Here is a 14,527-nt window from a genome sequence, read left to right as displayed (position 1 = left end):
AAAATGTAATGTATAAAGACTGTAGTGACTGGATGTATAACAGAACAGAACACAACTTCCTGCTTTGCAGCTCTCTTGGCAGGCAGTAACCAATCAGTGACTTGAGGAAGGCCAACATGGGTCATAACTGTTTCCTTTTGAATCTGAGCTGCATGCTGAGGATCAATTGCAAACTCACTGAACAGATATGTCCCATGTGACCCCCCTTAAAGTTGCTGACTAACTCAGAGTTAGAGAGCTGAAAAGCAGGAAGTTGTGTTCTGTTAGAATCCCAGTCACTCCAGACTTTATATATTACATTTTTGGCTAACTATATTAGAAATATTTTACAGCCTATGTAATTACCCAGTTTTTATTTTTACCCTGAACTATTCCTTTAAGTTTTGCAAATAAAATTCTTAGTGCCCATAGAAATATTCATGTGTTTTTTATTCTGTACAGGGATACAGAAGTGAGGTGAATTACTTATGGAACTACTTTATGGGACTACTGCCTTTGCTGTATTTCAAAGCATTTTAAAATATCATACATAACATAATTCTAAGCAGTTTTGCAAAATACATTCATTACACATGTTCTATGGTATTTTAAAGGAAGAAAAGTAAACCTTTAAAATAAGTGAATGTAAAATTGATGAGTATTATTCTAAGAACTTTTGCAGACCCGCCCTCTTTCTTTCTCCTGACAACTTCCTTGATTACTTGGTGGTCAGAATGATCATCAGGTTTCGATGTTGTAACAAAATGCATTCAGTACATGTATGTAAGGCCCGAGGGCCCCGAGGTAGTAAGGACCAAGGAGGAGGTAACAAAGTCCGAGTTCGCAGTACAGAAGGAGTAGGCAGTAGAATAGTCGTAATCAGGCAGTAGAATCAGTTCAGGCAGACGAGGTTCAAAGACGAGAGTTCAGGCAAGGTCGGTACACAAGATAAACAACGATAAACACACCCAGGAATCAGCAAGCGAAAACCTATAATTGGGCATTGAGGAGAGTCTGAAGCTGCTTTAAATAGGCCTGGGTTTGGCGCCAATTTGGACGCGCTGACGTCATGACGCGGACGCTGACGCACTGACGCCAGGGTCCTGACGCCGGCGCCCATTCTGACGCCGGCGTCCGTTCCGACGCCGGCGACCAATCCGAGGGCGAAAAGACGCTGATGTCATAGTGCTGCGACCAGCAGGATCCAGGAGGCCGCCATCTTGGACGCCATCTTGGCGAAGACAATCGGTTTCCATTACAGTACCCCCCTCCTTAGGGGGGGCCTCAGGACCACCTGGGCTGGAAGGAAACTGTCGATGAAACCTTTGGATCAAGAGAGGAGCATGGACATCGGAGCTTCTTACCCACGAGCACTCCTCAGGACCGAATCCCTTCCATTCAATGAGGTACTGCAGGGTGCCTCTAGAAATCCGAGAGTCCAAAATCTTCTTTACTTCGAATTCTTGATGCCCATCTACAATGACAGGAGCTGGGGAGGAAGAAGAAGAAGAAACTGCAGGTTTAAGCAAAGAAACATGGAAAGCATTGGGATCCGCATCTCAGGAGGAAGTTGCAACCGCACAGCAACGGGATTGATGATCTCGGAGATAGGGAAGGGACCAATAAACTTGGGCCCAAGTTTAGGTGAAGGAACTTTGAGGCGAATATTGCGAGTAGACAGCCAGACCTTGTCACCGGGAACATACAGAGGGGAAGAAACTCTCCTCTTGTCAGCAAACTTCTTCTGTGCAATGGAACTCTTCTCTAAGTTGACAATAGTAGCCTGCCAGATGGCCGACATGTGGGCGGCTTGATCGTTGGCGGCAGGAACATTTGTGAGCAGGAAATCTTGAGGAAAAGCTAGGGGTTAAGACAATAAACACAAAAAAAAGGAGACTTTTCAGAAGAAGAGTGCAAGGCGTTGTTATGTGCAAATTCGGCCCAAGGAAGGAGGTCAGCCCAATCATCCTGACACAGGGATACATGACATCGGAGGAACTGTTCAAGAGCCTGGTTAACTCTTTCTGCCGCTCCATTAGACTGGGGATGATATGAAGAAGAAAACTGAAGGGAAATATTAAGGGCTTTACAAAGAGACCTCCAAAATTTAGAAATAAATTGGGATCCACGGTCAGAGACAATCTCAGCAGGAAAACCATGGAGACGAAAAATGTGTTTAATGAATAAAGAAGAAAGTTCTGGAGCTGAAGGAAGTTTCCGAAGAGGAATAAAGTGTGCCATCTTACTAAATCTGTCAATCACCACCCAGATGACAGTGTAGCCGGAGGAAGCAGGAAGATCCACGATGAAATCCATTGCCAAATGGGTCCAAGGGCGGGAAGGAACAGGCAAAGGTAAAAGTAGGCCTTTGGGAGGAGAATGTCCAGATTTGGATACAGCACAAGTGGAGCAGGAGGAAACAAAGTCTTTAACATCTTTTCTTAAAGAAGGCCACCAGACGAGACGAGATAAAAGTTCAGTCGTTTTTTTAATTCCAGGATGACCGGCCTGCTGCGAGCTGTGAGATTGGACCAGAATGGAATGACGAAGCTCAGGAGGAACAAAGGCTACGCCTACAGGAGTTTCCACAGGAGCAGAAGCTTGAATAGACAAAAGATGAGAGGCAAGGGAAGGAAACAGGGCGGCAATGATCTTTGTAGGAGGCACAATGGATTCTGGGTCTTCAGAGATGGGGTTTTCGGGGGTAAAACTTCGGGAAAGAGCATCCGCTTTCTTGTTTCTTGAACCAGGACGAAAAGTTAAGATGAAGTTAAAACGTGAGAAGAACAGTGCCCATCTGGCTTGTCGAGAAATGAGGCGCTTAAGGGTCTGGATATACTCTAGGTTTTTGTGGTCGGTGAAGATGGTTACAGGGACCAATGATCCTTCAAGTAAGTGTCTCCACTCTTCTAGAGCAAGTTTGACAGCCAGTAACTCACGGTTCCCTACGTCGTAATTTCTTTCGGAGGAGGAAAATTTCTTGGAAAAGAAGGCACACGGATGCAATTTACCATCAGAAGAGGATCTTTGAGATAATATTGCTCCTGCTCCAATATCCGAGGCATCTACTTCGATGAAGAAAGGTTGGAGAGGTTCAGGGTGCCTAAGGATTGGGGCAGATGAAAAGGATTCTTTAAGAGTCTTGAAAGCGTCCAAGGCTAGTGGAGACCAATGCTGAGGTTTACCCCCTTTACGTATAAGAGCAAGGATTGGAGCAATCTTAGACGAAAAACCTTTAATGAACTGTCTATAATAGTTAGCAAAGCCGATGAATCTTTGAACAGCCTTGACACTGGTTGGAAGAGGCCAATCTTGAATTGCCGAAACCTTGGCTGGATCCATCTTGAAGCCTTGTTGGGAAATGATGTATCCTAGGAAAGAAATAGTTGATACTTCAAAGGAACATTTCTCCAACTTGGCAAACAGATGGTTTTTTCGAAGACGGGAAAGAACTTCTTGAACCTGATGACGATGTTCTTGGAGGTTTTTAGAAAAAATAAGAATATCGTCCAAATAAACGACCACATATTGCCCCAACAGATCCCGGAAGATATCATTAACGAATTCTTGAAAGACCGCAGGAGCATTGCAAAGGCCGAAGGGCATGACCAAGTACTCATAATGCCCATCACGAGTATTGAATGCGGTCTTCCATTCGTCTCCTTCTCTGATCCGGATAAGATTGTAGGCCCCACGCAGATCTAGTTTGGTGAAGAGGCTTGCACCCTTGAGCTGGTCGAACAATTCAGCGATGAGAGGAAGAGGGTAACGATTTTTCACCGTAACTTTGTTTAAACCCCTGTAGTCAATGCAGGGCCGCAAACCGCCGTCTTTTTTTTCCACAAAGAAGAATCCAGCCCCGGCCGGAGAGGAAGATGGACGAATGAACCCCCTTTGGAGGTTTTCCTGGATGTATTCCTTCATAGAAGAAGTTTCAGAAGGGGAAAGCGGGTAGGTGCGGCCCCTAGGAGGCATGGATCCAGGAAGCAGTTCAATAGGACAATCATAGGAACGATAAGGAGGTAAGATTTCAGCAGACCTCTTGTTGAAAACATCTGAAAAGGCTTGGTAAACTGGAGGTAAAGAAGAATTCGGGGTCACAGAAGAAACTTTAATAAGAGATTTGACAGGCAGACAGTTCTGTTGACAAAAATGACTCCAGCGGGAGATCTGGGCAGAAGACCAATCAATGACTGGATTGTGAATACTCAGCCAGGGCAGACCAAGTACAATGGGAGTTGAAGGGCAGTCAATCAAGAGAAAAGACAGTCTTTCTAGATGCATCGTTCCCACAGTAAAAGAAAGTTCCAGGGTAGACTGTGAATTAATAGCAGAAGATAATGGACGATCATCAATGGCAAGAACTCGCAGGGGAACAGCCAAGGGTTGAAGAGGAATGGAATGTTTCTCGGCAAAATCTTTGTCCATGAAATTCCCTGCTGCACCAGAATCGAGGAAGGTTTGGGAAGAAATCTTTTGGGTTCCAAACCGGATCTGCACAGGAAGAAGGAAACGTAGAGTAGAAGGATGGGGAGAAGGACCAATTCCACCCAGGTAAGTCTCCCCAAACATACCTAGGTGTTGGCGTTTCCCGGCTTCACAGGGCATTCATAGGCGAAGTGGGCCTTTCCCCCACAATAAAGGCAAAGACCAGCAGCCCTTCTCCGAAGCTTCTCCTGTTCGGAAAGGCGAGCCCGTCCTATCTGCATCAGCTCTTCAGCCGCAGGAGAAGGAATTGCAGGAGACGCAGGAGAAGAAGGAGAGGGTGAAGAAGGAGCCAAACTGGAAAGAAATGGTCTCTGAAAGCGAGGAGCCAGTACTGGTTGAAATCTCTGGAATTTCCTTGCCCGCTCTCGATCAACTTGATGCTCTCTCTGCCGGGTATCCACTTTCACTGCCAAAGCCACGAGATCTTCCCAGAGTGGAGGCATTTCACGGGACACCAGATCGTTCTTAATGCGCATTGCCAGCCCATTATAGAAGGCAGCATGATAGCTATCGTTGTTCCACGAAGTCTCAGCCACTAGGGTACGGAATTCGATGGAATACTCAGGAACTGTACGAGTGCCTTGCTGTAACTGGAACAAGCGAGCAGAAGCTGAAGCAGATCGACCTGGTGCGTCGAACACCGTGCGAAGGTCACAGATGAAGGCCTTGGCATTGTCAATGACCGGATCCTCCTTCTCCCAGAGGGGAGAAGCCCACTCCAGAGCTTTCCCTTGCAGGCGGGTGATAATATAGCCCACCTTCGCTCGCTCCGAGACAAACTGACCTGGAAGCAGGGTGAACTGGATCTCACACTGATTGATGAAACCACGGCATGATTCCGGATCACCGCTGTACAGAGGAGGTGCAGGGATGCGAGGTTCGGAAATCTGGAGCGGAGTAGCTGGGACCGGTGGACGAACTGGTGCCACTGGAGACAAGGCAGACAATTTCTCCAGGATTGCTTCTAGAGCCTGGCCGAAGTGGGTTTGCTGGGCTTCGTAGGTCTGCATGCGAGAAGCCAAACCACAAACGGCTCTGCCGACATCTGTAGGAACATGAGGCTCCTCAGTAGGGTCCATGGCCCAATTATAATGTAAGGCCCGAGGGCCCCGAGGTAGTAAGGACCAAGGAGGAGGTAACAAAGTCCTAGTTCGCAGTACAGAAGGAGTAGGCAGTAGAATAGTCGTTATTAGGCAGTAGAATCAGTTCAGGCAGACGAGGTTCAAAGACGAGAGTTCAGGCAAGGTCGGTACACAAGATAAACAACGATAAACACACCCAGGAATCAGCAAGCGAAAACCTATAATTGGGCATTGAGGAGAGTCTGAAGCTGCTTTAAATAGGCCTGGGTTTGGCGCCAATTTGGACGCGCTGACGTCATGACGCGGACGCTGACGCACGCGTCCTGACGCCAGCGCCCATTCTGACGCCGGCGTCCGTTCCGACGCCGGCGACCAATCCGAGGGCGAAAAGACGCTGATGTCATAGTGCTGCGACCAGCAGGATCCAGGAGGCCGCCATCTTGGACGCCATCTTGGCGAAGACAATCGGTTTCCATTACAATGTATCCTTTAATATCGTGGAATTAAAAAAAATAATAATTAATGTACATTGCTTAGAAGAGCACCCTCATCAATTGTATCTTCACTTATTTCAAAGGTTTACTTATCCTTTAGGTTATTTGTATATGTATTGCTATTGAAAGCAGTGTTTGTCCATTTCTATTCTATGCCCTGATGGCTCAGACTTTTGAAACAAGACAACAAGACAAGCAGCTGATTAGCAGACCTGCAACTTTTTTAAAAGTATCAACCAGGAGTTAAGCAAATGCTGCTTTCAATTGCAATTGTTTTTACAAATAACTTTAAAAGCACTGAAAATGTTTTATAAATGTATATTGGAAAGTTACTTCTCTTTATATAGAAATGTTTATGTAGAATTATGGTTTTATATATTTATATGGAATTATATTTTCTTTAATTAGGCAAACTGGTCACCGCTTGTACCCTATACAGTTCTGTTGTCTGCATTTAAGCACCCGATAGAGGCAGACTGGACGATAGGTTTGTCTGTATACAAGGTGGCCACCTTCTTACTCCCTGAGTAAGCCTGCCAGTGCACAGGTTCTAGTGTAGTTGAACATTAAAATTTTTATTATTATGTCCATATGTACTGAGACATATATGGAAGAGGCAGGTTTTGTTTTAATGCAAATTATAATGCTTACCGTCTGTCTGATTCCTTCATAAGTTTTACTGTTATCATATCAGCTTCTCTCATCTTTTGCTCCATCAGTTGCAGTTCTTCTTTACTACTGAGTACGGCTATCTCCAAGCGCTGCATCTCCTGCCTTGCTTCAACTGCATTTTGAGCAAGAAGCTTGGCCTCCTCCTCGGCGATTTGTGCTTTCTCTGCCATTAGTTCAGTAGCTTCATTCGAATGAATCTGTAAAACCCATATCATGCAATTAGAGCTACAGGTTCATTTAATAATGTGTGGTACAGCTACCTGTGCCACACATCTGGCAACTAAAGGTACAATGGCACCTTTAAGGGGTTAGGAGGATACAACGACAGGGGATTCTGCCATAGATGAATGTCTAAAACTAAAATTTAATACTAATAAGATTGTCATAAGGGATCCAAAATATACCTTATACTGGGCTCCAGACGATAAACTGCCCTTGAAGAAAAACTAAACCCCCCCCAAATTTAAAAAGCCCCTTTCTACTACCCTAGATAGTTCCACCCTGCTTCGCTCCTCCACATAGTTCATTACCCCTGAAAGTATCCCAAATACATCGGTCATATATTGGTGCAGAGTAAGCGCAACGGAGCTCATGAGCGCCATCTTCCGGATCTTCGGTCTGCACCAATATGTGAGCAATGTATTCTGGACACTTTCAGGGGTAATAAACTATGCGGGGGGAAGCAGGGAGGGGGACTCTCTAGAGTAGTAGGTAGAAGCTTATTTGGGGTTTAGTTCTCCTCTAAAGAAATTTTAGTTGCGTCTCTCTGCATTGTTTATTCATCTTTTCTTTCCTACCCTCTGTGTTATTTTAGATCCCAAGATTTCAGGATCTGAAAAAAGGAATCTTGGAACAATATGTATATATATTGAAGCCAAAATGATTCTTTATTACATTTTCTAATGGACCCTCGATAATATAATGTGCAATAGGGATATGCCAAATTCTTCTTCTCATTTTTAAGTGAGATATTTGCATGGATGGGAATATTCACTGCTGCATTAACTACATCATCAGGAAAAATCCAACCCTGCTAGATGAGGGGCTGCTTTTGATGGTTGCATAATTGAGCCTGAGTTGTGACACTTACCAGTGCTTCGTTAGCTTGCCTTGCTTCATCTTCTAGCTGAAAGAGCCTTCTCTCTATATCATCTTTAGCTCTCTCTGCATCTTCACGGAGTTGTTTTTCTCTTATTAAATTTTGGTGCTCTATCTACGAAAATTAGGTTGATTCAACTTTTATGAGTGCAAGTGTCCAAACAAAGAGCATCCATTAAAGGAGAACTAAAGCTTAACAAAGACATAGATTAGAACTCCTATTTGTTTTGTGCTTCTTCACAAGCCCTAGGTGACAATAGCCCATTAGCAGTGACAATCTGAGCCACCAAAGATTTCAAAGATTGCATCCCCATAATATATATATATATATTTTTTTTTTTTTTTTTTTTTTTTTCACTCTGATAACGGCACTCTCGATAACTGTGGTAAATGTGCCTGGGTGCAGAGGCAGCAAAATTGTTGTTGATATATCCTTGGAGTGCCGTCTACCTTTCCAGATGTCTACCTTTCTCCAGGCTGGCACCCAGGCGTTGTTCAAGGATTATGGTGTGTGTTCCGTATGCTCTCACTGAGATATAATAAAATCCTGCTGATTTAACACTAAATCCTGTGAGTGCCGTGATCGTCTTTGCTCCATATCTTGTTTGCTGACACCCAGGTAGTGACAGAGGTTACACCTTTGGGACTATGTATATATATATATATATATATAATAGCGGCACTCACAGGGTTTCTTGTAATAAAAGATTTTTATTGAACTCGAAGTTTTGTTCATTTGTTTTCTCCCCTGTGAGTGCCGCTATTTTGCAAAGCTCTATCTACCCTCAGCACCCAGGTACTGCCTTGGTCTACGGAGTGCACCTTTGGAATTGTATATATATATATATATATATATATATATATATATATATATATATATATATATATATATATATATATATATATATTGGTGTGAAGGATCAGCATTCTCCCATTAGCTTAGTGAATGAAGTGTTGTTTTATTGAATACACAACATTAGATCCGACGTTTCAGTCCCACTTGGGGGAAAAATGTTGTGTATTCAATAAAACAACACTTCATTCACTAAGCTAATGGGTGAGTGCTGATCCTTCACACCGCTATCTACAATATTGATCGTGCACCCCTGCTCTAATAAGAAAAGAGTGTGGATACCAGCAACCATTTTATATATATATATATATATATATATATATATATATATATATATATATATATATATACAGTTCACTATATACAGTTCACAAAGCCAGCACTCACGTCACTGAAGTCCTGCTGGCCTGAGTGCAGTTCAGGAAAAAATCCATAGCAAAGCAGAAATCTGAACTGTCAGGGAGTTAAGGTGAAACACTAGGTTTTTTATAGGGTGGAGACTAATGTTTTAGCTAATCCTCTAGCTTTTGTCAAAGTGCAGAAAACAATACATACAGTTGTATTAAAAACATGTAGTGGCAGGAAAGGTGCTTACATGACATCATCACACGTGAGTGTGAGAGTGTAACAAAACATGACACTGCATGTGTAGAAAACCTTCACAATGCATGGTAAGAGGCGTAAAAGTCAGTCAGGCATCTCTATGCAGAGCAAAATCACACAGCTCTACTTATAACTATGTTATAGAAAAATAGCAACAAAGTAGCAAAAATGTATCAATTGCTGATATAGAAGTAATGGTCACATTCAAACAGACACCTGTTACATGGAGTGTAGTGATAAGAGGGGGGTAGGAAAAATAGTTTAGAGGAGGATAGGTAGTTAGTTAGGTAGATAGGTAGGTAGGTTTACTTGGAAAAAATTCAAACCCATTAGTGATGAAAGGAATTGCTATGTTCTCTAGCTAAGAAATTAATGTCCATTCTCTTAAATAGTGCTGCAGCCTCTGCACTGTTTATATAATTGACAAATACTTGTATGGCTATTAGCATCACTGTAAGTCAATTCTTGATGCAGTAAAGTAAACACACATATACTGCGTTGACGGTTGCACCTGGTACTGTACCAGTAATAGACTCTCTGGTACCACGTCTGTGGTTGCATTCAGTGCTAGTGCCTGTATTGGTTTCAAACTGTAAGCGCTGGATACTGGGATCAGTGAGCTGGAAGTCCTCCTACTGTTTCCCATATCAAGGGCTATCCAGCTTACTCATAGTTTTTATAATGGGCACCTTGATAACACAATTGGTCTGTTTGGGCATCATATTCATTAAACCAATGTTGCAAAAAAGGGTATACTGTCCCGTCAACACAAATCTGCCCTTTCGCAAGGCGATTTTCTCTCAGGTGAACGACCGTTACTCCTAAAATTCACCAAAGTGATTTTCCAGTACGTTTCCCTTTTCACCAGAGTCTGCTTCACTGGTTATACTTGGCAAACTAATAAGATGAAGTTAGATCCTCTTCAATCTAATGTCAGTGACATCATATCCTGTATGCCGAAAAGTCATAAAAAATGACAAAACTCTGGCGTTTTTTCATATTTTAAAGTGGGATTGTGTTTTTTAAAGTTGTAACTGTTAAATATATTTTTTTTAAAACAATTTTATTAACCATTTGAGGGTCATGCCACATTTATTTTAGGGTGGGCTCATGTCTAGGACAATAGAGGATCTATTTTGTCTTTATTTTGCTTCCTTGACATGTTTAATAATTGGCCACTTCAAGCAATTTCACCAACATCACTAATAAATACATATATATGACCTATATGTACCTGCCCTATTCAAACTGACCTAAGCATAAGTGTGTTAACAAAGTTTCGCTAGGCAGAAATGAACACTAGTGAAAGTTCGCCATGAAATGCTCATGCTGACAAATTTTCACTGGCGAAACTTTACCAGCGTTCGTCTGCCGAGGCGTAACTTCACATTTTGATGAATAAGCATATGCGATACAAATTAACGTCTGACGAAGTTGAGTGTGGCAGAGCCTTCCGAGGCGGAAATTCACCCTTTAGTGAATTCCCTCCCATGTATCTGCTCTTTTTACGACTGATAATGCTGATGTTCTTAAAGTTACCTTTTTTCTTGTCCTTTCTAGTTTGGCTTGATTTTTCATCTGTTGGATGTCTTTTGAATCTACTTTTCTTTTTGTGATAAACAAGTTATGGTTTCCAATACAGAGATCCAGAATCTGCAAAATAATGCTTGACAGGGTTGAACCTATATATTTACAGTATAACAGTATATTAATGCAAGTCATTGACCTCCTGCTAGCTGATTAAAACTAAACATGGGCCTTTAGGAGATAACTGTGCCTGTAATAACTACACAGAAGTTACAGAAGTAGAAAATGATTATACATTATAGTTTTAATTTTTCCATTAGGTAAAAAAGAAAAAAAAAACAGAAGACCAATAAAAAAAACTGTCTATTTTTTAGGGATGCACCAAATATAATAATTCGGTCTCTTTCCAGCTTTCAAATGTGGTCACTAACACGGCGGCCAAAAAGAATTTAAGGCTACAGTGTAATTATTATTGTTAGAACATAGCAACCAGATATCTGCTGAAATTCCAAACTTATGGGCTTCTGAATAAAAAGCTAAATAATATAAAAAAACACAGTAAAATAAATGCAAGCAAAATTGCAAATTGTCTCTGAATAGCACTGTCTACCTCATAAGCTACTCAAAATTCAAACTGCACAGCTGTGTTAAAATGGCACCCAAAACACTTGGCTTTACACAAAAATGTGCTGCTGTTTGCTCACATGAGGGTGTCCTGTTTTGGTTGTTAATACTTTATCTACAAATTTTACAGAAATAAAATACTCCCATCTGCCTTTCCTTGAAGACATAACTGACTTTCGTATGATCCAAGAGCTTATTAGAGAATATGCACTACTTGTGCAACCTCCCATTGCAGTGAATGGAAATTGTTCTGTATCGATTTCTTCCCCCATATGTAATAAATGGCACTAAAACCAGTAATTGCTTCCTGCTGATTGGTTGCTATAGACTAGACTAGTATGAAACTTTGAACCTTTTATTGTATTACGCCACAAGCATTTTATTTTTGCTATATGGGTAATAGAGATTAACATTATCTTTTGCCTTATCACCTTTTTAGATTGACAGCCTCTTACTTCAAACAACAGAATTTTATGAAGCATCTAAATATTTTATTTTAAGCATTTTTACTATTATCTGAAATCCAAGCGTAGGTTGGCGGCTGAATAAACAAAAGTACTTCTGTTAATTGCAGTAAGCACTGTTAATTCTTAGATTGTTAGAAGTTAAAATTAATGAGATATGAAGAAGCAAGAAAAAGGGAATATAGAGTACTTAGTAGTTTGTATATGCTGCATATACATGATAAACCAAACATGCTTACATAGAATACGTTCCTCTAAAACCCTTAAACTAGTTCTAATTTAATAACAAAGTTGGGTTGTCTTCAAAATGAACTCACCAATCTATTGACTTTATCTTCTGGAGAATAAAACTTGAAAACGCCATCCTTTCTGTTAATGGGTGCAATCTTCAGCTAAAATAAAAATACAGTACAGCTTAAGCAGGGGGACATAAAATAAGTGGGATCACAAACACATCAGATTTAAAATGAAGAAACCCTTTACTCATTTTTATGCAAGACAGCAGGAATCTTAGGATGGAAACCTAGTTTTGCCCCTAATAAACACCAGTTATTGTAACCATTAGCTTCTAAATAGAACACTTAGCATTTACTGGTCACCTGTTTAAATGCAAATATTAGCTGCAACTGTTCACTTGATCTGGTGCGAACTTTGTGCCTTTTATTACATGAGCTCAGTTACATGTTATGCTGTTGTAAAAGGAAGCCAATGCATTATGTTTCAAATGAATGAACTACACCAAACCACAACTATAATCTTAGGATTCATCTGACCCTTCATCACCACTGTATACTGTATCTCATGTTCTTGTTATCTATTTATTTATGTGTATATTAAACAATTTTTAAAATACTCATTAAAAAGATATAACACTGCTTTATAATCCTTTGTAAAAAAAAATGTCATCATTATTTTCACAATTCATTCTCCAGGCCTAAATACAGAACCAGCACTTGTAAAATGATTTCATTATTGTCTTCTTTAATTAACCAATTTAAAATTTCATTATGGTCTCTCGTGATAGATTCATAATGGAATAATTTTTTTAATCAAAGCCAAAGTTTTAGAAACAATCTTATCACATCTTGCCTTCATGCATGGATACTCACCCTCTTATAATTGTAGGAAATGTTGCTGATGTCCCCCCATTTGAAAGATTTTGATGGCATTATTTTATTATTTTTGCTAAAGATGTGGATACCCTTTGCATTAACTCCAAGCAGGATTGCAGAGTCTGTATTGGCTTGCTGGTAATAAATCTACAAAACACAGACATTAGAAAATGTAGCAATTTTTTGAATTAAGGAATACTCCCTTTATGGACTGAAACATCGAATGACGACTTTGAAAGGTCCATGAATGTTTTATATAATTTTTGGTCATTCAAGATTATTTTCATGGTACCACCAGGTCCATGATACATGACTGACATAGCGTATATCATAATTCTCATATATATATAAATATATATATATATATATATATACTGTATAGAGAGAGAGAGCGAGAGCGAGAGAGCGTATATATTGTATAGTCTACTATTACAGTAAAATCTAAGGAGGAGAAAGTATGTGAACATATAATGATTTGTCTATATGATGATTGTTAAGTATTAAGCACAAGGCTGAAGGCCGAAGTGCTTTTCTACAGGTCATGGAATTCAGAGGTGACTTCTGATATACTAATATTTCTAATATCTTACAACAGGGGGTACATTATTTTTTATTATACACAAGTTTCAGTGAGTCATGTGACACAAATTGCATCACTGAATAACTGATGACATCAGTAAGCACCATTTATTATATTTAATATAAAATATTATATTTATATACAAGGCATTTATATAATAAGATCAAGGTAAAAGCATTTATGTTGGCTTATTAAAAAGTTTTCAGCAACATTTTCTAATTATGCACTAAAAAGTTTCACGTACTAAGACGGGAAAGTAATTCATGCCATACATGTCCAAGTCTTGAGCAATTTTCAGGTAGTTCATTTCTGCTTCATTTCTAAAAAAATAGAAACATATTATCAAAAATTGCTATTTAAATGGGCATATTTAGCTGTATAAAAAGCATTACAGAAATACAGTTTCTGCACTGCTTTTTACACAGCTCTTTATTTATTAAGGTAAACACTTCCCTTAATGAAATTGAGTACCAGTGTTAGCTATCAGATGCAAAGGCTTTCCACACGTAGTTTTCAAAAATCACTTTCTAAATATATTTACAGGTAAACGAATATTTTTACATGTACTGCCTTACCCCGGAAGACACTATGGATGAACTCTTTTCACAAGCAAAGTCATGTTTCCAACCTCTTCAGTTTGCAAGTTCTTACAGGCAGGGCTCTTTGACCAGCTGTTTCTTTTGTATGAACTCTTTGCTAAAGTGCTTTGTTAGAACACAAGTGTGTACCTATTCTGAGGAGTGTACAGAAACAATATAAGAGCCTCCACAGAGAGGCAGTGTTCAACTAGACCCTTTAAACTGTTTTCTCAGCCTTCCTCATGCATCCACACTTAACACAGGCCCCCAAAAACACTTTTATGGTGTCACTTTCCATAACTCCACCTTGCATACACAGCTAACACTAAGGTGGTTACTTATCAAAGGTCGAGTTTTAGAGGTTTTTGAGGTT

At 40.3% G+C, this 14,527-nt stretch overlaps 1 protein-coding gene across 3 annotated transcripts in view; it reads right to left on the bottom strand.

Annotated features, from left to right (window-relative positions):
* Positions 1-14,527, bottom strand: part of LOC108708338 (merlin) — a 56,670-nt gene that overhangs the window by 14,758 nt on the left and 27,385 nt on the right. For all 3 annotated transcript variants that reach the window (XM_018246936.2, XM_041582258.1, XM_018246937.2), the window contains exons 8-13: positions 13,821-13,896; positions 12,994-13,143; positions 12,202-12,276; positions 10,809-10,922; positions 7,806-7,928; positions 6,695-6,912 (exon numbers count right to left, since the gene is read on the bottom strand). In XM_018246936.2, coding sequence (XP_018102425.1) covers positions 6,695-6,912; positions 7,806-7,928; positions 10,809-10,922; positions 12,202-12,276; positions 12,994-13,143; positions 13,821-13,896 — 756 coding nt within the window. The remainder of the gene's footprint in view (positions 1-6,694; positions 6,913-7,805; positions 7,929-10,808; positions 10,923-12,201; positions 12,277-12,993; positions 13,144-13,820; positions 13,897-14,527) is intronic.

Source organism: Xenopus laevis, chromosome 2L (genome assembly GCF_017654675.1).
Source record: "Xenopus laevis strain J_2021 chromosome 2L, Xenopus_laevis_v10.1, whole genome shotgun sequence".
NCBI lineage: Eukaryota > Metazoa > Chordata > Amphibia > Anura > Pipidae > Xenopus > Xenopus laevis.
Note: the sequence above shows the minus strand (reverse complement) of the source record. Positions and strands in the feature narration are given on the sequence as shown.